This window comes from Martes martes, assembly GCF_963455335.1.
Source record: "Martes martes genome assembly, chromosome: 12".
Classification (NCBI taxonomy): Eukaryota; Metazoa; Chordata; class Mammalia; order Carnivora; family Mustelidae; genus Martes; species Martes martes.
The window spans coordinates 4,640,811-4,666,816 of record NC_137900.1 but is presented as its reverse complement, the minus strand read 5'-3'; the positions used below and the strand labels follow the sequence as shown (position 1 = coordinate 4,666,816).

Below are 26,006 nucleotides of genomic sequence, written 5' to 3'. Positions count from 1 at the left end.
GAGTGTTTGTAAGGGTAAAACATTTTTAATTTTTTTTTAAAATTTATTTATTTGTTAGAGAGAGAGAGTGAGCACAGGCAGACAGAGTGGTAGGCAGAGGCAGAGGGACAAGCAGGCTCCCTGCCGAGCAAGGAGCCTGATGTGGGACTCGATCCCAGGACGCTGGGATCATGACCTGAGCTGAAGGCAGCCGCCCAACCAACTGAGCCACCCAGGGGTCCCACATTTTTAATTTTAAACCTGAATTTCTTTACTTATCAGTGTCAAGAATGAATACTATTTCTTTAAGATAATGGGGTCAGTGGAATTTTACTGTCGTTTTTTATCTTATTTGTGACCTAAGGGTATATTTAAAGTTGTCAGTTACCCCTGCTCATATCTTCTTATCTGGAAGTCTGAAATTGTCTTTCAAAGATAATTCTGTAATTCAGACCTTTTACCAGTGCTCTTTTCTAATTATTATTTTATGTAAACCACAGGCTTTTGAATTCTGTAAAAGTTATATTATTTTATAGTGTTTTTTTCCTCTTTAAGTTCAGTTAGGTAAAGAATATAGGGATGCACCTGGAAACGTAAGAAACGTATCCTCTGACTGCTTTTCCTGGTGTCAGTCCCACCACTTTGCTCTCTTTTTTACCAAATTTATTTTTCCAGATAAAGTTATAATTCATTTCCATTGATTCATTCAAGATTGTGATGAAGATTCTATTTTTCCAAATAAAACAGAGCCCTTGGTTTAAATGAATTTTATTTTGTACTTTTCATTGCATATTCAATTCAGATGTGCTCACTACTATTATGCTAGGCACATTGAAAATATAAAGGGAATATTGGTTGTGTTCAGTGAGCTTTCAGTCACAGAGAAATGAGGCATGCACAGAAAATAATGAGAAAGTAGTATATAGTAAGTGACTACCAATTACCAAAATAAAAGAAGCAGGTGAGTTAATAACTAGTATAGGGGTAATAATTGTGGCCTTAAGACATCACAGATGTTTTAATAAAAAAGTCTCATCTTTGGGTCAACCTAAACAAATGGGAGGAAAATTGAAAAACCAGATAGGAGCTCATTCAGCGTAGGGAAAAACAGAAGCAAATGCTTAAAAATATGAGTGACTCTTTGTTCTGGGAATTGTATATGGAGACCAACTTGATTCTAATGTATGATTTATGTTGGAAACAGTATTAGAAATTTTTATGTACACAATTCAGACTTGTGCATCTAAAGCACTGATAATTTTGGATGTAATCCCAATACAATGTGGGGGGCATAAGACTTTTGAGTGGGTTTTGGTCAAGAGGAAGATTATTTTAGGAACTTTAATCTGGCAGCGTTGTTCCATGATGAGTCATCACCATTAGAGTGTAGATGAATTCACACTGCAAAATGATCAGTTAATCCTGGGTCTTTAGAAAATGTTGCTCCAAAGCTTTCTTGTGAAGGTAAAGTCAGTTTGCATGACTGTGATGTGTATAAGTTGGGAGGGGGGAGGTGGTGTGCAGTAACACCACAAAATTCACTGTTTTCATGTCTTATATTTGAACAGATTTATCGATGAGATTCTCATTGCTATGGTGGTAAAAAGAAAATATTTTGCAGTATCTGTCATATTTGAAAGCTGAACTTTATAGCTATTTTTTGAGAGATGGGATGTACATTCAAGTTTTTTTGTTCTTGTTTTTTTTGAATGAGCATACTGATTTTGGTCTGCTTGGCTCCTTAAAATGTTTTATGGTAGACTTGGAATGTCAGTATTTAGAAAAAGGAAGATTTTGTACTATTTTACTAAAGCCTTTAACTGTGTGACTATAAAGCAAAAGAACTTTGATTACTCTACTAGATCTTTATGAGAGAGTAAGATTATGCTTTATTTGGAAAGTTTTGCCTAGAGATGAGACAATACCTATTTCTCGGGCTAAGTAAAAATATAATAGCTGCCTTAATAGAGGGAAAACAAAGTTCCTACTTCATAATGAATAACGTATGAATCATGAAAGAAAAATGGGAGATCACTGGAAATACTTAGCTTTTCAAAGTTTTTGGAATGTCTTCCTCAAATGCTTTAGGGATCCAGTAAAGGCCAAGAAAGACAAACAGTTGAAAGTTTCTTGGACTTATCCTTCCACTTAATTAGTAATGGAAATAATGCTTCTTAAATTTGGGTATTTATATAAAAACATACCTTTTAAATGGCACTATGGTATAAACTTCAAGGATTTTGTAATGCTGTTTAAACATTTTCATATTACTTTGTTTTGAACTTTGGATTAAATTTTACTTTTTACTTGTTCTGTATGAGATTTTTGAACATCCTTGTTTAAAACATGAAATTCCTTCATAGTGGGACACAAAGTTAATATTAAATATTTATGCTCCTTTAGACATTGTTGAGACAGACAATATGCATGTGTGTACTTTAGTTTATATGCTGCATTGGTAGTAGTTAAAAGTATGACCCTACAGGCAATCTTTTCAAGCAGATAAAACTGTTGGGATGCTTTCCCAGGACGATGGGGTTGCCCTCCAAGCGTATCTCTTCAATGCGGTCCCGAATATAACGGGTGTCATTAGCCTTGCAAAATGTATCATCTGTGATTGAAGTTATGTTGTTAAACTGGAAAATAGAAGGGAAAAATTGTTCAGAAGTTTGAAATCAACCTTCTGTATGTTATATAATGGAATTTCACTGAGTTTTCTATCTAAAAAATGATTTTGAAATTACTGTATATCCTTTGTATCCTTTCAATAATAAAACCGTCTCAGTGTGACCTGAGTCTCCCTCCAGCCCCTGCCTTTTTACGTCTACAGTATTACTTTGGAAGAACACACAGCTTATTACTCAGAGTGATATCCATGTGGCAGAAAGTTCTAAGCATAAATCAGATTATACTACCTGGAGAGAGTGTCCTGTTGTAGAGTGTCAACTCAAAATAGGTACTGTGTCCTTAAATAGTCCTTTAAAGAAGTAAAAAGGACAAATGGGGATTCTTATGATGCTGAAAGACCAATTTTAGTTTAATTCCTTTTCTCTCTTGTATTACCTCGAGATGATATTGGACAATAAATTCAGCTGGAAAGTCTCCAAATGTTTACTGCTGTTGGAGAAAGAGGGACAAAGCAGGGGCGCCTGGGTGGCTCAGTAGGTTAAGCCTCTGCCTTTGGCTCAGGTCATGGTCTCAAGGTCCTGGGATCGAGCTCCGCATTGGGTTCTCTGCTCAGTGGGGAGCCTGCTTCCCCCTCTCACTCTCTGCCTGCCTCTCTGCCTACTTGTGATCTCTGTCAAATTTTAAAAAAAGAATCTTTAGAAAGAGGGACAAACCAGAGGTCATAGTGTGCCCTGCCTTTGAATCCATTTGTCAGATTAACTAGGAGATGCTGAGTACACACCTGATAACAAACCCCACTCTAAGAGCAGACCGCACACCTGGGTCGCTGATCCTTTCTCGTTCTCTGGACAGGTGGGGCTTTCAGGCAGGTGATGCCTTGGACTAAATAGTCATACTTTTGATAGGCAAAATTTACATATAATTCCATTAATACATATGAATAATTGAGTTTCCTAATGAGTTCCAAGACTGACCAATTGTAAGTTAAATTAAAGCCGGATATTGTGAATGGAGCAATCCTACCTGAAGATGAATTATACGTAGACTTTCTGGTAAATTAAGAGGCACAGATTCCAGGGCATTGTGGTCCAAGTAGAGGAAGGAGAGGTGGTTCAGTTTCTGTAAGGAAAAGTTACTTGGCTTGAGCGTTATTGAGGTCAGTACATTTCTTTCACAGGATTCCCGCTATGTACACACATGCATTTGCATGTATATATGTGCATAGACATGTGTGTGTGAATATATGTGTGTATATACATGTGTACATAGGTGTTGGTATAGATACCTATCAGTACTATTAATTGCTGGTTTGGTAGTTATTTGGTTTTGAAGGTTTTTTGGTTTTACAAGTAGTATATCTGGGTCCTTTATGAAAGGTGATAGTGCCCTACTGCATCTCCACATTTCTCTCCACTCATCTGACCACTGAATACCCAGCCATGCCTGGCCTCAATCCATGTCAGCTTCTGGAGCCTTTTGATTTGTCTTGTGAACAGCTAATAAGGTCAGTCCCTACGCAGGATTGAATTTGGATCCTGGTGCTGACATAACCTGTCTTGAACCTTCAGAACTTCTCATTTCAGTTCCACCAATTTCTAGCAAAATGAATACAGGCACATCTTGGAGATACTGTGAGTTCAGTCCCAGGCCATGACAATAAAACGAATATTGCAATAAAGTGAGTCCAGTGAATTTCTTGGTTTCCCAGTGAACATAGAAGATATGTTTACACTATACTGCAGTAAAGTGTGCAGCAGTGTTAAGTCTAAAAAACAATGTACATACCCTAATTAAAAAATACTTTATTGCTAAAAGCTAACAACATCTGAGCTTTCAGTGAGTTATAATCCCTAATGACAGATCAACAAATGTAATAATAATGAAAAAGTTTCAGTTATTGCAAGAATTAGCAAAACGTGGCAGAGACACAGTGAGCAAACGCTGTTGGAAAAAGGTGCTGATAGACTCGCTCCAAGCAGGGTTGGCGCAGACCTTCAGTTTGTAGAAACGCGGTGTCTGTGAAGCGCAGGGACGTGCTCTGTGCCTGTACTCCTAAGCAATGTGCTTGTTAGTAAAATGTTTCCCAGAGCAATTTATTAACTACTTAGCGAAGTATGACTTTTACCCATAAGGGTCTGTGTTGAATTACTCTTCATGGTCAGCAGCCCGTTGCTGTGTATCATTTTATCACAGGACTTCAAGATGTAACGCAAGTCTAAAATTCAGAATATTCAAACACTCCTTTTGTGAACTGTGGATCGGCTCCTGTAGATCTTTACTATGCCAATTAGTCAACAGCTTATCAGCTGAAATTATATAGCTTCAAATTATAAGAGTTTTTTGTTTGTTTTGAAAGTGAGTCCTGTTTTGAAAAGTCCTCTAATCTCTTAACTTCTGAGGAACTCTGATGTGCCTTTAGAATAATGTCTCTTATAGTTGAAAAACAACTCCTTAAGTGTAAACAAAAAGAAAAGAAAAATGAAATATTTTTACATTTTCTGACAGGTTGCTCATTTGTGGACAAATCGTACCTTTGTGTGATTATCATAAACTTTATGATACTATTTGATAGTGTTTCTATTAAATGTTATCAAAAGAAGCCCCAGACTTCCCTTTTGATTGAGGTTTGCTGCCAATAGTAGCACGATCATCTTTTTGTGGGGGGCTCCTTCGAGGACTGGGAACGAGTTACCACCTGTTCAGGACTGGGCAAGGCAGTAATTTCTCCATAGGCTGTGCATTTGGACACAACCTGGCTGCCTAAGTCAGAGTAGATCCCTCTTTCCTGTACCTATATCTTGAGTTATTAAATAAGAAATGTATTTAATGTTCAGTACATATAAAATTTTGTATGGAATTCAAAAGAAAGCTGGAATTCAAAAGAAAGTCTACCTACAGAATTTTATGGGTTAATACTTTTAAGTATTACTACTTAAAAAAAGTATACTTAAAAGTTAATACTTTTAAGGTGAATTTTACTGAATTTTACTTTTGGAACAGTAATTTTCTGGCATGTGTAAATTACTAGTATTGTAAGGAAAAGAAACATAGGAAAACTCCCATTTTGAGGTTTTATAGCATCCTGGTCCATGAGGGTACAAATAAATATTTATTTTATTTTATTTTTATAAATATTTTATATTATTATAAATAAATATTTGCTGTGTGAACAAGTGAAAAACCTGAGATATGATATAGTCCCATGAAGCAAAGTAAAGTTATATACTTTAAGGGAGGTGCGGGTATAAGCTAGACTGAATGAGCCCAATAACAGGACTATTTATTATGGAAATAATGTCTTCATTTATAAAATTAAAATAGTTTTAAAATATAAAACAAAATTTTAGAACAGAGTTTCTCTTTTACCATGTTACTATTGGTTGTATAAAATTGATGTTGTATTTGGTCATAGGATAAAATACTTACTTTGAATGTATTTGCTTTGATTCCTCTACTCTTGATTTTGTTATATTTTGCATTAAATAAAGTAAGCTTGGGAGGAAGAACTGGAAGCTTCAGTAGTTGATTTTCAGCTAGTGTAAGTTCTTCTAACAGAGAAAGTTTTGAAAAAGTACCGTCTTCTATATCTTCAATCAGATTTCCCGTAAAATCAAGTCTTCTTAAGTTAGCTTGAAAGAAAAATATACAGAAAATATAATACAAAAAATAAAAGTTAAAATCTCATTCGTGTGGATTGAAAAAAAGCATTGGTTTCACGGGTCATTCAAATACCTTTTAGTTTTAGCATCTAACAGAGTGTCTGTAATTAGTTGATCAGTAAATTCTGTTGAATGCATGGTGAGCATCTACCCTGTGCCTGACACTGACAGCCTGTCTCACTCGAGTCCTGGAATTTCAGGGTTGCGAGGGAACTTGAAGTTCACAGAGCCTTTCTATCCTTCTGTGCTTGAATTCTCAGGATGCCGAGGCAGTTTGGAACAAATTCTGTTTGCAAATCATGGGAAGTAAGGATTACATTTGATTGAATAGAATTATGTAGGTACACTTTGCATGTTGCATTGTGATTGTAGAAAATGTTATCTTTATCTGTCTCTGTCTTATTGCTTAACAACAACAAACAGGAATGTTCCCTAATTTGTTAAAGTGATGTGGATGGAGAGAGACATTCAATTTGTTTGTTTCACTTTTATATGTCTGAGATGATGAGGAAAAGGAGTTGCTTTTCATTCATTATTTGAGGTAGTCCCTGCAAACACTGGAGTTAGTGAGATGAACCGTTGCTCTTGGGGGAAGGTACAGGGTTGAGTTCTATGAGCGTTTCTGTTTCAAAGCACTGTGGTTAGTTTATATTGTGGATACACTAACATCGAACTCACGACCACGAGCACTGCGGCTTGCGTTGGAATGAAGATCGCCTCACAGCAGGAGGCCCTGGAGCACTGCGCTTGGGGAGCACCGAGTGTGGAAGGTGTGGCGCTGCGACGGAGCAGGGCTCTGTAGTGTGAGAGCTGACACAGAATGGCAGAGGTCACCTCGTTCGACCTCAGCCAGGGAACCCCATTGTGTTCCCACGGTGCATTTGTCGGCAAGTGACCGTGAGGGCTGCACACAGTGACTTTGGGTCACAAATAAATTTCACCCAGTAGGTGAGTTTGAAAGTGTGGATCTACTGTACTTCAACCAGTTGGGAGCTACCAGGTGCAGCGTGATACTCTCATGGTGAAGCTCATAAATGTGTAGTGGGGCCCGTGTGCGTTTCTGGTGTGATTTTCTTCGGAAGCACTTGACAACATAGCAGTCTAGAGAACTCACGAGGGCTTGTGGTCCAGTCCTGAGACATGGCGATGCAGAAGTTGGGATGTGTAGTGTGCTCACAGCAGGGCCCTCGTGGCTTGCATCCCAGAAAGGGGGGGAACGCGCTAGCTCTACGCGAGAGTCATGTGAGGAGTTTGGTGGTGTTCCATGATGACACGTGGACCTCTGCCCAGACCTAAATTGAAATCTCTGGTGACTAGGACCTGGTACCAGTATTTTTAGTACACAGCCAGGTTTAAGAACCTTGAGTTAAAGTAACCTTGACTTAAAGCATAGTAACCTTTCTAGTGAAGGCAGCATTGTGAAGAAAGCATCGAGGTTAGAGAAGCACCTCGATTATGCTGGTGCTCTGAGTGGCTGAGGCAAACAGCTCTCAAAGTCCTGAGGCTGAGAAGGCGTTGGTGCCTTCTCATATGTTAGATGGGCTGTCAACATGAAGTCACCAATAAAGAAAGGTGACATGGGACATTGAATAGAAAAGAGGCTCACCAACAAACAAGTGGATTTTGGTGAAGGGTGTGGATACATAAATATTCCAGCGGAGACTACCCTAGATGTGAGAGGCCACAAGTGCCTAGAAACTTGTGTGTATTTGAGGTTAATACTAACATGAGTTAATATAAATTATTTTATTTAAAATTAACTTACGTATATCTGCAAAATCTTTTGCAGTCAGCTTTTTAATTTTGTTGAATCGTGCATAAAGGTAGGCTGATTCCTTTGGCAGGGGTGGTACAGCATCAATGTCAACTTCTTCACAGTATACAGAACCACTTAAGCAAACACACAGCAGGCACGTGGGCATTTCTAAATTGGGAAACAAAATCATAAAAATATAAACCATAGTTTAGAAATATTTGGCCTCAGGGCACCTGGGTGGCTCAGTTGTTTGAAAGTCTGACTCTCAGTGCCAGCTCAAGTCTTTATCTCAGGGTTGTGAGTTTGAGCCCCCTGTTGGGCTCCATGCTGGGCTTGGAGTCTACTTAAAAAAATTAAAGTGTTTAGCCTCTAATGGTAAAATTATTGCTATCATGAGAGTTATCACTAATTTGAAAAGTTTTTTTTTTTTTTTAAAGATTTTACTTATTTATTTGACAGAGAGACTGTGAGAGAGGGAACACAAGCAGGGGGAGTGGGAGAGGGAGAAGCAGGCTTCCTGCTGAGCAGGGAGCCTGATGCAGGGCTCCATCCAGGGACCCCGGGATCATGACCTGAGCCGAGGGCAGACGCTTAACGACTGAGCCACCCAGGTACCCCTGAAAAGATATTTTGCAGAATTATAAGTGATAGTGGGAAAGATATTGTCATGTTAGCTAGTGGCCTGTATTGTACCTGATAACTCACCAGAATCTTATTTCAGTTCTGTAACCTAAAATCTCCTTTATTCTCTATCCATTTTAGCAGTGATCATTTAATTGCTGAATTGATTTACATTTCCTGATTTGAATACCAAAAAGGATTCATAAAGCAGAGCTTAAGGTAAATGCAAGCTTGCTTTATCACTTGGTTTGACACAGACACATTTCAGATAGGTGACCATAGCTAACGAGCTTAGAAACCAGCAGTTAAGTAAGCAAGCCATTAACCTCTATGTTAGAGCCGTCGCGGAAATGGCAAGAATGCCATTATGTGCTACATCGTGTGTTGCCTACTTGTCATGCCTCCTTCATCTCCTTCAGCCTGGAATATACCTTAGTCCTCGCTGTACATAACTTTTAAAATTTTTGAAAACTTTTGAATTTTAAAAACATTTTATTTTGGGGCACCTGGGTGGCTTAGTGGGTTAAAGCCTCTGCTTTCAGCTCAGGTCATGATCCCGGGGTCCTGGGATCGAGCCCCGCGTTGGGCTCTCTGCTCAGTGGAGAGCCTGCTTCCTCCTCTCTCTCTGCCTGCCTCTCTGCCTACTTGTGATCTCTGTCAAATAAATAAAATCTTTAAAAAAAATTTTTTTTATTTTTCAGGGCATTTATTTTTTAGAATGTTTTTAAATTAGGGATTGTCTGAGGTTCCTCATTTTTGACAGGAATACCATGGAAATGACTTTGGGTCCTCAGGGCCGTGTATCAGGAAGCACCTGGTATCTATTTGTCACGTTCCTGATGATGCTGTCTGTGGTCACTTGACTCACTTGGTGTCTGCCGTTAATAAGTATCTACTGAAGAAGTACTTTGAGATTCCTAACATCTGGTTCGTCATTAACCTGACACTCACTAGTTTTATCACCTATTGATAGTTCTTACCGGAATCATTTGTTACTAGGATAGTTGCAAATTATGATTTTCTAATTCCATCATTTCTTCTACATTTGTTAGTTGATACCTGGTGTAAGGTAGAACATTCTTTTCTTATTTAGTTATATCAGTTCACTATGAGCTTATGAATTCCTTATCCCATGGATCAGAATTTACCATCATATTTATTTTGATAATTAAATTGTCTCACATTAGCCAGTGTGAACTCTTTTTTTTTTTTTTTAAATATTTGAGCGGGGAGGGGGGCACAAGAACGGTGGAGGGGCAGAGGCAGAAGGACAAGCAGGTTCCCTGCCGAGCAAAAAGCCCAATGTGGGCTCGATCCCAGGACCTGAGATCATGACCTGAGTGGAAGGCAGATGCTTAACAGACTGAACCACCCAGGTGCCCTGAGTGTGAACTCTTTTATGCTCTCTTTTATTCTGTCACCACTTTTTTTGTGCTTAAATGATACTTAATAATTGACACATATTTAACTTGTATAATTTATAGGTTTTTGACATATTGTATATACCCATGAAGCCATTGCTGCAATTGAATAATTGACGTAATCATCACCTCCAGAGTATTCTTACTCTCTTTGTAGTCCCTCCTTCTTAGCAACCACTGACCTGCTTTCTGTCCGTTCACGGCAGCTTGCATTTCTGAGAGTTTTCTATCAAAAGAACCATATCGTATATACACTTTGATCCAACTTCCTCCACTGTGCACAGTTATTTTGAGATTCATCTCCTATTACATGTATCAGCAGTGCATTCCTTTTTATTACTGAGTAGTGTTTCATTTTATTAATGTACATAATTTATACAGTCCTTCCTTGTCGGCATTTGGGTCTTTAGTTTTTAGCTGTTTCACAGAAAGCTGCTGTGAGCCCTTATGTAGAAGTTTGTATGGATGTAATGCTTTCATTTCTTTAGGGTAAATACCTAAGAGCAGAATGGCAGGGCCACCTCATAGGCGTATACCTTTTGAGGAAAACCCCAAACTGTGTTCCGTAGAGCTTGTGCCATTCTGTAGTCCCTTCAGCAGTGCACGAGTGTCCCAGTTACTCCACATCCTCGTCATTTGGTTCGATCAGACTTTCTAATTTTAGTCATTCTGGGAAGGTGTGTTGTGGTATCTTGTGTTCTAATATATATTTTCCTAATGACTAATGTGCTGAGCAATTTTTTAAATAAACTTATTTGCCATCCACATATTGTCATGGTAAAGTGTTCATATCTTTTGCCTATTTAAAAAAATTATTTTTTGCATTATTGTTACTGAATTACAAGACTATCTATTGTAGATATAAGTTGTTTGTCAGATTTAGGTTTTGCAAATCTTTTCCTCTATGTGGCTTGTCTTTTTTCTTATCGTTGTCTTCTGAACAGGAAACATTTTTTCTTCCAAATTTTTATTTAAATTCTAGCCATTAATACATAGCATAATATTGGTTTCAGGAGTAGAATTTAGTGATTCATCACTTACATACAATACCCAGCACTTAACCACAAGTGCCCTCCTTAATCTCTGTGGCCGTCTAGCCCCTCCCCCACTCACCTCCCTCCATCAACCCTCAGTTTGTTCTCTGTTGTTAAGTCTCTTATGGTTTGCTTCCTTCTCTCTCCTTTTTTTTCCCTTCCCATATATTCATCTGTTCCCTAAATTCCACGTATGAGTGAAATCATATGGTATTTGTTTTTCTCTGACTCAGTTTGCTTAGCATAATATACTCCATCTCAATCCATGTCATTGCAAGTGGCAAGATTTCATTCTTTTTGATGGCTGAGTAATATTCCATCACATATATACACCACAATGTCTTTATCCATTCATCAGTCATGGACACTTGGGCTCTTTGCATAATTTGGCTGCTGTTGATGATGCTGCTATAACCATTAGGGTGCATGAGCCCCTTTGAAACTGTATTTTTGTATCTTTTGGGTAAATACCCAATGGTGCAATTGCTGGATCAGAGGGTAGTTCTATTTTTAACTTTGTGAGGAGCCTACATGCCGTTTTCTAGACTGGCTGCACCAGTTTGCATTCCCACCAACAGTTTAAGAGGGTTCAGTTCCCCTTTCTCCATGTCCTCACCTACACCTATTTTTTCCTGTGTTGTTAATTTTAGCTATTCTGCCAGGTGTGAGGTGATTTATCATTGTGATTTTGTTGTTGTTTTTGTTTTTTAAAAATTTTATTTATTTAACAGAGGAGGGGGGAAAAAACCGGGTCCCCACTGAGCAGGGACCCAGACACGGGGCTCGACCCCAGGACCCATGACCTGAGCTGAAGGCAAACCCTCAGCTGACTGAGCCACCCAGATGCCCCTCTCATTGTGGTTTTGATTTGTATTTTTGAGCACTTTTTCATGTGTCTTTTGGCTAGCTGGATGTCTTCTTTGGAAAAGTGTCTATTCATGTCTTCTCCCCATTTCTTAACTGGATTGTTTTTCGGGTGTTGAGTTGGTAAGTTCTTTAAAGATTTTGGAGCTAACCCTTTATCAGATATGTCGCTTGCAAATATCTTCTTCTGTTCCCTAGGCTGCCTTTTAGTTTTATTGATTGTTTCCTTCTCTGTATAGAAGCTTTTTATCTTAATGAAGTCCCAATAGTTCATTTTTGCTTTTATTGCCTTTTCTTCTGGCAACATGTCCAAGAAGTTGCTGAGGCCAAGGTCGAAGAGGTTGCTGCCTCTGTTCTCTAGGATTTTGATGGATTCCTGTCTCATGTTTTCGTCTTGCATCCATTTTTTGAAAAAATTTTATTTATTTACTTTTAGAGAGAGAGAGAGTGTGTGTGTGTGAGTGGGGGGAGGGGCAGAAGAAGGAGAGAGAATCCTAAGTAGAGTCCACACCAAGCCAGAACGTGATATGGGGCTTGATCCCACAACTGCATGATCACCACAAGAGCAGAAACCAGGAATCGGATGGACGCTCAACCAACTAAGCCACCCAGGCACCCCAGGTATTTCATCCATTTTGTATTTATTTTTGTGTATGGTTTCAGAAAGTGGTCCCATTTCATTCTTTTGTATGTTACTGTCACGTTTTCCCAGTACTATTTGTTGAAGAGCCTGTTTTTTATCCATTGGATATTCTTTCCTGCTTTGTCCAAGATCAGTTGACCATTTAGTTGTGGGTCCATTTGGGGATTTTCTATTCTGTTTCACTGACCTGTGTGTCTGTTTTTTGCCAGGACCGTACTATCTTGATGATTACAGCTTTATAATAGAGCTTGAAGTCAGGCATTGTGATGCCCCCAGCTTTGGTTTTCTTTTTCAGGATTGTTGTGGCTGTTGGGGTCTTTTGTAGTTCCATACAAATTTTTGGATTTTTTGTTCTATCTCTGTGAAAAATGCTGTTGGTATTTTGATAAGGATTGCATTAAATGTGCAGATTGCTCTGGTCAGCATAGACATTTTAATAATATTTGTTCTTCCAGTCCATGAGCATGGAATATCTTTCCATCTCTTTGTGTCTTCCTCAGTTTCTTTCATGAGTGTTCTGTAGTTTTCAGAGTATAGATCTTTTACCTCTTTGGTTAGGTTTATTCCTAGGTATCTTACTGTTTTTGATGTAGATGTAAATGAGATTGATTGCTTTATTTCTTGTACAGCTACTTCATTTTTGTTATATAGAAATGCAACAGATTTCTGTACATTGATTTTATATCCTGCGACTGCTGAATTCTTGTATCAGTTTTAGCAGTTTTTTTGTGGGATATTTCAGGTTTTCTATAAAGAATATCGTGTCATCTGCAAATAGTGAAAGTTTGACGTCTTCCTTGCTGATTTGGATGCCTTTTATTTCTTTTTTTCGCCTGATTGCTGTGGCTAGGACTTCCAGTGCTGTGATGAATAGTAATGGTGAGAGTGGACAGACATCCCTGTCATGTTCCTAACTGTATGGAAAGAGCTCAGTTTTTCCCCACTGAGGATGATACTAGTTCTGGGTCTTTTATATAGGGCTTTTATGATGTTGAGCATGTTCCTTCTATACATTTTTATTTAAATGAAGAATGGTTGATTCCTTTATAGTTGTGCTTTTTGTGTTGTATTTAAGAAATCTTTGCCAACCTACGTTATTTTCCTGTTTTCTTTTAAGAGTTGTATAGTGTAAGCTCTTGATATTTAGGTTTGGGGTCCATTTTGGTTATTTTTATGGATGGGCTCAGGAAGAGTCAAAGCTCATTTTTTAAAACTAGAGCTATCCAGTTTTTTGCACCATTTTTTGAAAAAATTATCCTTTCCTCATTATGTTGCATTGGCGCCACTGTAAAAATCTAGTTGACTCTTGTGTAAGTGTATTCCTGGACTCTATTCTGTTTTGTTAATCTACTTGTTTATTTTTATGCTAATACCACAGTGTTTTGCTTCCTGTAGGGTTTTAGGTAGTGTAAATTCTCCAACTGTATTCTTCAACATTGTTACCACTATTCTAAGCTCTTTGCATTTCCACATAAATTTCAGTCAGCTTCTTAATTTCAAAAAGGCTAAAAATTTAACTGGTATTGAGTTAAATCTATAAATGAATTTGTGAAAAATTGACATCTAAATGATACTGAGTTTCCTGATTCTTGAACATAGTATATCCATATATTTAGGTCTTTAATTTCTCTCACTATAGTGGTCTAGAGTTCAGTGTGCAGGTCTTAATATATCTTTTATAAATATATACTACATTTTAAAAATATTCTGATTAAAAAAAATATTCTGATTAAATGTCTCCATTACTCTTTAAGAACTTTTTTATTTTCTGGTTTGGTAAGATGTCCCAGACCACTCTTGCCTTTTCTCTGCCCCAAGTGTGAAATCAGTTATTCCTTTAAGTATTGGCTCCTTTTAGTAGAGAGCAGTATTTAGAAACCAAGATTTGAATGTGGATATGCTCATTGCTATCAACATCTCATTTCTTCTATGCTCTTTCTGCAGAGAGAGCTGGGAAATATATGTATGTCTATTTGTCTCTCCATATTTAATACACATATATACACATATGGGTATTAATGTTTTAGACATTTACATACATTCTTACACATATATAGACATAGATGTATATATATACCGTCTAAATATGTGTGTATATATACACACATAAACACATCATATACATATATACACACATATACACTCACACAGAGACAAACATGTCTATACAGTCAAACTTCAGAGAAATTACACGTTTGGTTCCAATGCAATAAAGCAAGTCAAATGAGATTTTTGGTTTCCCGGTACACATAAAAGTTACATTTATAGTGTAGGTAGCCTGTGAAGTGTGCTGCTGGTGTGTCTAAAAAAACATTGTTCAAAAAAAGAAAAGAAACAATGTTCACACTTAAATTAGAAACGCTCTCTTGTTGAAAACTACTAACCATCATCTGAGCTTTCAGGGAGGCATGATCTTTTTGCCTGTGGAGGGTCTTGCCTGATGTTGATCTGTTGACCCATCAGGGTGGTACCGGCTGTGGCCATTTCTGAAAATAACACAACCCTGAAGTTTGCCGCATGGATTGACTCTTCTTTCGTGAATGATTTCTCTGTAACATGTGATGCTGTTCGGTAGCGTTTTGCCCACAGTAGGACTTCTTTTTTTTTTCTTATTTTTTTTTATTTCTGAAGATTTTATTTTTTTATGTGACAGCGAGAGTGGGAGGGGCAGAGGGAGAAGCAGACTCCTGTTGGAGCAGGGAGACTGATGCGGGGCTCTATCCTGGGACCCTGGGATCATGACCTGAGCCGAAAGCAGACGTGTAACCGACTGAGCCACCCGGTCGTTCCAGTAGAACTTCTTTCAAAACTGGAGTCCATCCTCTCCAACACTGCTGCTGCGTTACAGCTACGTTCGTGTGATGTTCTAAATCCTTTGCTGTCATTTCCGTAGTCTTCACAGCATCTTCACCAGATGTGGATTCCATCTCAAGAAACCAGTTTCTTTGCTCATCCGTAAGAAGCAAGTCCTCGTCTGTTCAAGGTTGATCATGGGATTCTAGCAGTTCAGTCCCATCTTCAGGCCACACTTCTGATCCCGCTTCTCCTGCTGTTTCCCCCACATCTGCGGTGACTTCCTCCATGGAGTCTTGAACCCCTCAAAGCCACCCATGAGGGCTGAAATCAACTTCTTCCAAATTCCTGTTGATGTTGATAGTTTGAGCTCTTCCCATGAGTCATGAATATTAATGGTGAATCCTTGGCCGGATGTTTTTGACTGATTCTGCCCAGATCCATCTGAGAATTCAGTATCTACGGCAGCTAGAGTCTTACTAAAGGTATTTCTTAAAGAATGAGACTTGCAAGTCAGCATTACCCCTTGATTCATGGGCTGCAGGATGGATGTTGTGTTAGCAGGCAAGAAAGCAGCATTAATCTTTTTTTTAAAAAAGATTTTATTTATTTATCTATTTGACGAAGAGATCACAAGTAGGCAGAGAGGCAGGCAGAGAGAGATGGGGGGGGGACAGGCTCCCCGCTGAGCAGAGAGCCCAATGTGGGGCTCGATCCCAGGACCCTAAGACCATGACCTGAGCCAAAGGCAGAGGCTTAACCCACTGAGCCACCCAGGCGCCCCTAAAGCAACATTAATCTTGTCCCTCTCCTCAGAACCTTGGGTGACCAGGCGCAATGCCATGTAGCAGTAATATTTTGCAAGGAATCTTTTTTTTCCTGAGCGGTAAGTCTCAAGAGTGGGCTTAAAATATTCCATCAACCGTATGGTAAATCGCTGTGCCGTCCGCCAGGCTCTGTTGTCCGTTGAAAGAGCACAGGCGGAGGAGATTAGCATGGTTGCTAAGGGCTTCTTTTCAGAATGGGCAACGAGCACTGGCTTCCACTTCAAGTCACAGCTGCATCAGCCTCTCTTGAGAAAGTCAGCCTGTCCTTGGAACCTTTGCAGCCAGGGGTTGACGTCTCTCTCACTGTGAACGTCCTAGATGGCATCTTCCAATGGAAGACTGTTGCGTCCGTATTGAAGACCTGTTGCTTCGTGTGAGCACCTTCGTGACTCGTCTTAGCCAGACGCTCGGGATCCCTTGCTACGGCTTCTCCATCGGCACCCGCCGCTTCCCCTTGGGCTTGTACGTTGCGGAGACGCTTCTTGCCTCCCCCCTGCTGACTTCCGCCAGCTCCCAACTTGACTCCCGCGGCTCCGCACCTCCTCAGCCTGCACACAACTAGAGTCAGGGCCTTGCTCCGGGGGAGGCTTCGGGCGAAGGGAACGTCGTGGCTGGTTTGAGCTTCCCTCCAGACGGGTCAGACTCACTGCATGTCAGCACGGAGGCTGTTTCATTCTCTTATGTGTTCACTGGAGTAACACTGGCGATGTCCTTCGAGAACGTTTCCTTCGCGTTCATAACGGGGCTTCCTTTTTGGCACAAGAGGCCCAGCTTTTGGCCTGTCTTGGGTGTCAACGGACCTTCCTCACGGAGCTGAATCATTTCCAGTGTCGAAGGAAAGTGAGAGATGTGCGACTCTTCCTTTCACGTGAACGCTTAGAGGCCACGGTAGGGTTATCGACTGTGCTAATGTCCATACGTTCGTGTCTCAGGGAATAGGGAGGCCCGAGGAGGAGGAGAGAGATGGGGGAAGGGCCCGTCCGTGGAGCGGCCAGAGCACACACAACATCGGTTGACTTCCCCGTCTTATATGGCACAGCTACGGTGGCCCCAGATTACAGCGGTGACATGGAAGATCACGGATCACAGATCACCGTAACAAAAGTGATAATAACAAACGTGTTTGAAATGTTGTGAGAGTTCCCAAAAGGTGACACAGAGACATGACGTGAGCAAATGCTGTTGGGAAAATGGTGCCAGCAGACTGGGTCCTGGCAGGATTGCTACAAACCTTGCATTTGTAAGCAATGCAGTGTCTGCGGGGTCCGGAAAACAAGGCAGACCCGTACCTGTGTCTGTACTTCTGTGTACAAACCGTGAGCTGGCGCCAGTGTCTTTTATGCCAGTGCAGCTCCCCAGCGCTCACTCTGGCCTTCCCCCCTCACCACATTTGTTCTGAGAAACCTGGCTCTCTTTATCCAGTTTCGTATTTCAGTCAGTGCTGGGCCACACACTAAATAGTTTCGTTACTGCTGACCTGTAACACAGTCGAAAACAAACCTTCTCACTGGGATTTCAGTGTTCCTCATTCTGTTTTCTTTAGCCTAAAAGTATGTGGTAAAAATACTGTGTTTCAGGGTTACTTGGATTAAATTTGTTTCCCTTTAGTACGTTATGTTACTCATTTGAAATGAAATTAAGTTTCTAATTGTAGGCCAACTTTGTTTTTTTATCTTATCCTTGCTGCTTTAATTTATAAATGTGTTTGTTTACCTGCGTGAAATATAACCTTGTTCTAAAATCAAATCTACACAGAAAGTGTATACTCAGAGAAGTCCCACAGCCCCCTGTCCCCCGCTTCCCAGTGACTATCTCTCCCTCCTTCCCACCCCTGGTCCCTTCTGTGACTGGAGGGTAACTAGTCTCCATTTTGAAATTACCTTCCCTTGAGTTTCTTTTCATACAAGTAAGCTGATGCATGTATATTTTCTTCTATCTCTTCCTTTCTTGATGAAAGGCTGTAGACTATAGATGCTCTTCTGCACTTTTTTCCCCCATATAATATATTCTGGAAATCACTTCTTGTTAGTTCGTAAAGATCTTCCTCATTCCTTTTTACATAGTATTTGCATAGTATTCCGTTGTGTGGATTTATCATACTTCATTTCACCTCCGTTCAGGGTATGGACAATTAGATCATTTCCAGAATTTTGCATTTGCAAGCAGTGCTTCAGTGATGCTGCATGTTTATTTTCTTCGTTTTGGAGGTGTATCTTTAAGTTAATTCCTAGAAGTTGATTGCTACATCACAAAGTAAATGCATGTTTGGTTTTGTTAGATATTGCTTAACCCCTGTCCGAAAACATTATACTAACTTATATTCCTCCTAGCAATATATAAAGATTTCTGATACCACTGTAGCCTTGTCAGTGGAATATTTTTGTATGACAGGTTTAATTTTTTGTCCATCAGGTAGGTTAAAAATTTGTATCTTAAGTGTAATTTAAACTTATATTTCTGTATGTGTAAGATTGAACATATTTCTGTATGTTTAAGGGTCATTTTCGTATCACTTTTTAAATAGTCATATCTTTTGCTGGTGTTTCCAGTGGGTTTTTAGTCAGTTTCTTTTTCCTGGATTTTTATGTGTTATAAGTTGCAGATATTAACTTTATTTCTCTCAGTTTTTAGTTGTGTTTGACTTCTTTATGATGCTTTTTCCCATGAGAAAGTTTGATTTCATCAACTCAAGTTTATTGATCTTTTCTATTATTTTCCCTGAATTTTGAGGCATCCCACTCCCAGAGAATCATTTCATATTTGCGTGGTTTCACTTTTTACTTTTAGACCCTAATTTATATAATGAGGGATTTACTTTTCTGTGTAAAATGTGGATCTAATTTTATCTCTTTTCAGTGGAGTACTCAGTTGTTCAATACCATTTAAAATTTTTTTAAGTTTTTATTTATTTTAAGATTTTATTTATTTGACAGAGGGAGAGAGTACAAGCAAGGCGAATGGCAGAGGGAGAGGGAGAAGCAGACTCCCCACTAAACAGGGAGGCCCACAAGGGGCTTGATTTTTAGGACCCTGGGAATATGAACCGAGCTGAAGGGAGACTCTTAACTGACTAAGCCACCCAGATGCCCCTGAAGTTTTTATTTAAATTCCAGTTTGTTAATGTACAGTGTAGTATTAGTTTCACGATCCAGCATTCTTTTCAAAAATACCGTCTTTAAGGCGCCTGGCGGGCTCAGTTGGTGGAGCATTGGACTCTTGATCTCGGAGCTGTGAGTTTGAGAACCACATTGTGTGTAGAGACTTCTTAAAATCTTTAAAAATACCATCTTTGCTTCAGTGATTTACAATGCCTTCTTTATTATATACTGAGTTTCTACAGGTATTTCTCTTTCTGAACTTCTCTTCTGTTTGTGCGCCAGTATCACACATGTTTTAGCATAGAAACTGTAAAGTATGTTCTCTTGCGTGGTACGTCTGGTTCTGGTGCCTCCCTCTCAGTTCTCAGTGAGTCCCTGACTTTGTGCAGGTTTGACTTCTCCACACGAACTTGAGAATCAACCTTACCAACTTTGTAAAGAAGCTTGTTGTTATCAACTTAGGCAGAGCTGACATCTTAATGATACTGAGTCATCCAAGAGCAAGGGATGTCTTTCCAATTAGTGTGCGACTTTTTTTTCATGTTGTTATGTGAAATACTGTTCTTTCATAGAGCAAAAATAAACCAAATAGGCAGGAACTATTAAGGAGGACTGTTATTTATACATTTTCTATTGTTTTCATAGAAATGTGTATTATAAATATTTATGTATTTAGGCATCTCTGTGTCTTCTGTGTCTTAACCTCAAGTTTCTTGAAGTTAAGAATTCATTTTATTTCCCTTATCCTCAGGCTTTACATAGTATTTGCAGATCACTGATATAATTTTAAAAATTTTTTTATTTTAAAAAAGATTTTATTTATTTATTTATTTATTTATTTATTAATTAGATAGGGAGCACAAGTAGGCAGAGCAACAGGCAGAGGGAAAGGGAGAAGCAGGCTCTCCACTGAGCAGTGACCTGGTGTGAGGCTCGATCCCAGGCCCTGGGGTCATGATCTGAGCCAAAGGCAGCCGCTTAACCGACTGAGCCACCCAGGCACCCCCACATCATTGATTTTAAATCACTGTTTGTGGAATTGACTTTATATAGACAGAAGCACACACCTTTTACTTGATTCTTCTCGAATGTTCCTGCCCATGTTTCTCACTTGTAATGTGGGGTCGCAGCAGATGTGTACCCCCAATGCACCAGCTGACTTTCTCAGTGGAGATAAGGAATAAAGTTCCATAATCTATCTATGAAAGCTCCTTTTGAGATAATTAGATGAGAGGCTATACAGACTTACCATCATTTTCCTTCTTGGGGGATGGTGGGGTTGCACGCTCATCTCTTTGTAATTGAAGACTTTTCTCTTTGGGTATTACCATAGTTTCTTTTTCCTATTGGAAAAATAAAAAAAATTGTTATCAGGTATGAAAAAGTCTAATTTTTACTATACAACTTAGGGTCACGGGGCACCTGGGTGCCTCAGTGGGTTGAGCATCCAACTCTTGGTTTCAGCTCAGGTTCTGATCTCAGGGTCCTCCGCACTCAGCAGGGAATCTGCTTGGGATTCTCTCTTCCTCTCCCTCTCCCCCAAACCCCACCAAATAAATAAATAAATCTTTAAAAAAAACACAAAAAACCCTAGGGTTACAGACAGCACTTGTCTTCTCATGGTCAGAGTTAGTGGCATTTCCTTTGTGCTGCAGTAGGATTTTACACATAATTCCATTTCATCATTCATTAACATGTAAGGTAAATATTTGTGTAGCTTGTTTTCGCTCCAGACTGTCGACTCCTTGAGTAAAAGAACCAGGTCTGTTTTATTTTTTTATCTCCAAAAGCCAAACTCAGTGCCTCTTAAATGTTGAATATTTTGAAATTCCAAATGGGAGCTGGAGGGAACTCTGTGACTCAGAATGAAAGTTTCTCTGAAGTGGAACCTGAAATGAGATCATCTTTATCCAGGGAAGGCCTTCTAATTATTCTTTGTGGCCTTGTCTTAATTGAGTTCATGATGCCAGATTCTACCAGGTTCAGCAGGATTGAAGCAGTGGACATCGCCTGTGTAGGACGCTGAGCAAGCTTTTGGCCTCTTCTCCAAGTGACCCGTCATTACCTACATGCCTGCACTGCCCTTCCCTGCCCACCCCACTGGGACCCCCAGTCCAGACTGTTAGCCCTGGGGTCTATATCAGTCTTTCCTGTCCTGGGAGGGAACATTTTCTGCCATTAGATCTAATGTAGATTGCGTGGGGCCCCAGTCTCGACCGTCTGACAACAGTTCCCCTTTCATCTCCATCTTGACTCCTTTACCCTCCCACAAGGGTTCTGCGTGAGCAGCCCCTCCACTCTGAGTTTGTGTGATAAGTGCTGTTAATTTTTCTCTACTCCACAAATACCTTAGTCCCTACATTTGTATGAAAAGCAGAAACTTCTAAAGCAATGTGCAGAGAAAAAGCAAGGAACTTAACTATTTTTTAGGGACCACAGAAATTTGAAATTGTTTTTTTAACTGAGAGATTCCAGTCATCCATGTAAGCCAATAGCTTATTGTTATGATAGGCCTTCTTTCAAAATTCTGAAGCTCTGCTAGTGATGCCTATCATTTTTCTCTTAATATTAGGCAAAAATAATGCTAACATATTAACCAACTCCATTGAGAGAAATTATAGTGTTAACATTTGGTTCTGTATACAAAAGAAAGAAAGAAAGAAGAAAGAAAGAAAAAGAAAAAGAAAGAAAGAAAAAAGCAATCAATGTTGTTATATATTTGGCTGCGTTTCTCGTTTTCCGTTCTGTGTGCACACACACAGATTAGGCAGGAGCAGATACTTATGTGCTGCGTTAACTTTTTCCTTACCCAGCGTTCACTTCTGTGTGCCAAGAAAACCACAAGTAATTACTCAGCCCATGCAAGTGGAGTATGAAAGATGTGATATGAAGTCATCCCTGCAGAGTATTAGCTAAAGGACAGTTACAGTTACTTGGTACAAATTGATAGACTCTAAGTGGTTGAAACTGATTAAAAATTAAGCCCCACATTGAGGAGTTTTTTTCATTTTTTGGCACCATGTATAGTTGGCATATGTAAATTATTGTGAAATGCTATAGACAACAAAATAAGCAGTATTTATTTCCATGAACCATTTCTTCCTAAAATAATAAACCTTAAGTTGGTAATCAAGGATCATTTCTCCTAATACACAGTTCTCCTATTTTATTTTGAGACAGTGTAATACACAAGCATAGGACATTGTATAACATTACTTATAAATCTTCAACTAGTAAGAGATCATCTTAAAGTTTAGTTTTCCTTAAATTTTGTGTTGGTTGCTATAGATACTGTATTAATTTGGAGGACAGGCATACTTTAAAAATATAATCTTGGGGACAGTTATTTTGAATTACTTTCAGTCATTTAAATTGCTTTTTCTTTCCCTTTACCTTATCAGACACATTAAAAAAACAAAAACATGCATTAAAATGTGTAACTATTTTAAGAAGTTAAATTTAGATAGAAATAAAAGTACCTTAAAATTTTTTCCATCCAGATATTTATCCTCAAAATCTTGACTAAACAAGGTTTCTTCAAAACTATCTGTTCCATAATCATAGGTCATGCGGGAGTCGTGCTGAGTTGGTGGTGCTGGCTTTATCAGAGGCACAAGCAGGAGCAGGAGAAATGTAGACTGCAGAGTCTTCATTTCAGCAAAAATCAAGGTGACTGGAAGTTAATAAGCTAGTGGCCTGCTGACTGTGGGACAATGCTCTCTTTTTCCCTGGAAGTAAAAATGCAGACCATGGAAGCAATATTTAAAAGCTTAGAAGACTTTTGGCAGGGTGTACTCAGTAGGGGCCAGAGAACAAGTATTTAACCCTTAGTGATCTTTAATTAGATGCTAAAAGTTTTCAAGTATCAGTGACATTCTTAAAAATAGTTTCAGAAAGTGGTTTTTATTTATTTTTCTGTCAAAACCCAAGCAATGTTGATAATTTCAAGTTTGTTAATAATTAGGTGCCTTAAACAAAGGTACTTGAATACAACTGAAATATTAGGATACCTGTAGTATAAATAGTTAAAATGAAGACTCATGATCCTGTCTCATGTGAGTTAAAAATATCGTATTTCAACTTTGCTATTTTATAAGAACTCTTGATTTGTGATGGTATGAATAGAAATAAGTTCCAGGAGTTTTAAAACTTAAACTTTAAATTTAACATGAAGAGTAGTCATTAACATTTATTTTTAGGTGATAAAGCATACAGGAAAAGCCATAATTTTAATTTTCTTAGTTTTGTCATTTTCATTGATACCATTATTTTTAGTTAATAGCATTGCTTTTTAAATTTGAACTATGAAAAACACAGTATTGCAGACTAGAAAAAATACAGAATTGGATCAAGGATTTGGGGGAAGGGGAGGGGGAAGATTCTCTTTATCAGTGATGCACATTTTAGACTTTTTCTTAAGTAACTTCAGACAGAATCATTCAGAGTTGCTGGTGCTGCATTGTAGATGCCAGCTTGTCAAAAATCAGTAGCTAAAAAACCTGGTTTTTGTGACTTTTGCAGCAAGGTTCTTGCCTGTGGGGATGTTAAAGTTATGCAGTGACATATATAAGTGCTTGTTACAGTTGTTCAAGGTAACTGAAACTTAAAAAATTAGAGATGGCCTTTGCATTTATCAAGACTGTTCAATGAATCACATCTTAACAAACGATATTTAAAATAAAATGTGAAAGAAGAGCCTACCGTTAGAACTTTTTTGAAGCTTTTTGTGGCTTTCCTCAATAGAAGTTGATGCCTGTGTATTAGCCCCAAGTGGTAGGTGAAGGAGGAAGGCTGTGGAGCAGTTTCAAAGTGCCGCATGGAGTTTCAGGGCCCAGCAGCTTTAAACGCAGTTTGCATGTGGTGGAGATACTTGCCAGCATTCTTTCTCTGGGGTGAAGTGTAGTGTGTTGGACTGGAGAGCTGTGCTTAAAACATTTGCAGCTGCCGTGCTTGGTCTGCTTCTGCTGAGGACCGTGAGCTCGTATTATTTTTACCTTGTGTAATGAGCACTAAGGTTTCATGAATATTATTTGTGAAGGTGACATAGCTTTAAAGTCATGCTTTTTATTTTAATGCTTTCCCAGGAGATAAAACTTGTGCTTTTCAGTGAAATAAAATACCAAGCCAAAGCCTAGTCTGTGCTCTTAATTTTATGAGGGGTAAAAATATTGCTCCAGTACCGTAATTCGCATATAGCCAAGAAATTTCCAATGTAAAAGTTAATTTTAACGTAAATTATCTTGCAGTTTAATCAGTTGGGGTCCCCTCCTTTATTTTAATTACATATAATAAAAATCCAAGTCTGAAAAATCAGCTTTTTAAAAATACGTTTGATTTGTAATTTGGAGTTTGACAGTAAAAGATACTTTTGTTTGCTAAATTAAGGAAACTATAAAAAAATTTGTAAATTTGATTTTTTAAAGTTTAAATGGTATTTTAGATAACTATATGATCATTGTAAAGATTCACTTTTCATTTTTTCACTCTTTGGTGCTCTCAGCACTCAAGGTAGCATTTCTTTCTCCTCTATACTAAAAATCCAACAAATATGGGTATGGATAAATATTTTATTACAAAACAGAAAAGAATACCAATTTATTCTCTTTTCTACTCAAAATTGTCTTTAGGGTCTTTCAAATTGAAGATTGGAAAAACTAAGATGTGAATGCTCATGATTTTATTTGAATGTGAATTATTTTACATTTACTTGTGATATTCTCTGGTTTTGGCTGATATAAATTGTCAATTTTATGGCTTTAAGGATATGATAAAAACTTTAGAGTTTTTGCACATGTCTAATAATGAAACAGCAAATACTGATTTGTTTCACACAGTGTGGCAGGTGTGAAGTGAACAGGATAGATGTTAAATATCAGATGTAGGGAATCCTAGAGATTTGGTGTTTTACTAATGACACACACACTGTGATCCTTTGTAATTTTCACGGAAAATTATACTGTGAAGTATAATGTCTTTCCTTGGGAATTCATGACCAGCGAGTACAGTTTTATTGGCGTTCATCCATGAAATAAGTTTACTGGACACCAGTTTTCTGCCAGAAGTGCAGGCAAATGCACTCAGACTCCTGAACTCCATTCCTCCCCTGGAGCACTTCCGTGGTTGGCAGTGATCTTGAACAAGTTAACTTCTGTGGGCCTCAGTGTCTTTATCTGCTGGGCTAGAATCTAGTCACTACAGAGCTTTTCAGCCTCAGCACTACTGAGATCTTGGAGTAGATAATCCTTTGTGGTAGGGGCTGTCCTGTGCAACGTAGGACATTTTGTAGCATCCCCACTCTCTGCCCACTAGATGCCAGTAGCATTCCTCCACCACTCACCCGCATCAGCTATGACAACCAGTATTTTCTGGACATTGTCCCTTTGAAAGACCAAACACATACTTCTTATAAATCACAGTACAGCAGTCCATCCCCTGGTCCTTGAACACAGATCCCTTATAGCCAAACAGTGCTAAGAGTCTAAAGTTGCTGGTGCATGACCAGAATCCCATTCAGTCAGTAATAACTCTTCAGTCCATCATCGTATCTTATGAAAATGGCTCCCAGGGTGAGATCACTCAGGTTTGCAGGCGTCTGTGCTTTCTGGTCAGGTTCTAAAAGCAGGAGTGGTCTTGGTAACATCAGGCTTCACCCTTTCAGGCGTCTGGTATGATCGAGCTGCTCT

At 38.8% G+C, this 26,006-nt stretch overlaps 2 protein-coding genes across 3 annotated transcripts in view; one reads left to right on the top strand and one right to left on the bottom strand.

Moving 5' to 3' along the window:
* CENPP (centromere protein P) overlaps nt 1-26,006 on the top strand; it is a 242,805-nt gene that overhangs the window by 61,061 nt on the left and 155,738 nt on the right. The gene's annotated exons all lie outside the window — the stretch shown is intronic.
* On the bottom strand, nt 734-24,280 carry OGN (osteoglycin). 2 transcript variants are annotated; one of them, XM_080819858.1, is made up of 7 exons: nt 24,025-24,280; nt 22,803-23,051; nt 20,573-20,666; nt 8,032-8,190; nt 6,034-6,236; nt 3,631-3,726; nt 734-2,615 (listed from the first exon to the last, which is right to left on the bottom strand). In XM_080819858.1, the coding sequence occupies exons 2-7, from the start codon at nt 22,974-22,976 to the stop codon at nt 2,445-2,447; spliced, it is 897 nt and encodes a 298-aa protein (XP_080675984.1). In that variant the 5' UTR covers nt 22,977-23,051; nt 24,025-24,280; the 3' UTR covers nt 734-2,444. The 2 variants fall into 2 exon arrangements, with proteins under 2 accessions (XP_080675984.1, XP_080675985.1); XM_080819859.1 differs by lacking the exons at nt 734-2,615; nt 3,631-3,726 and adding an exon at nt 4,391-4,822 and having other exon boundaries at nt 24,025-24,224.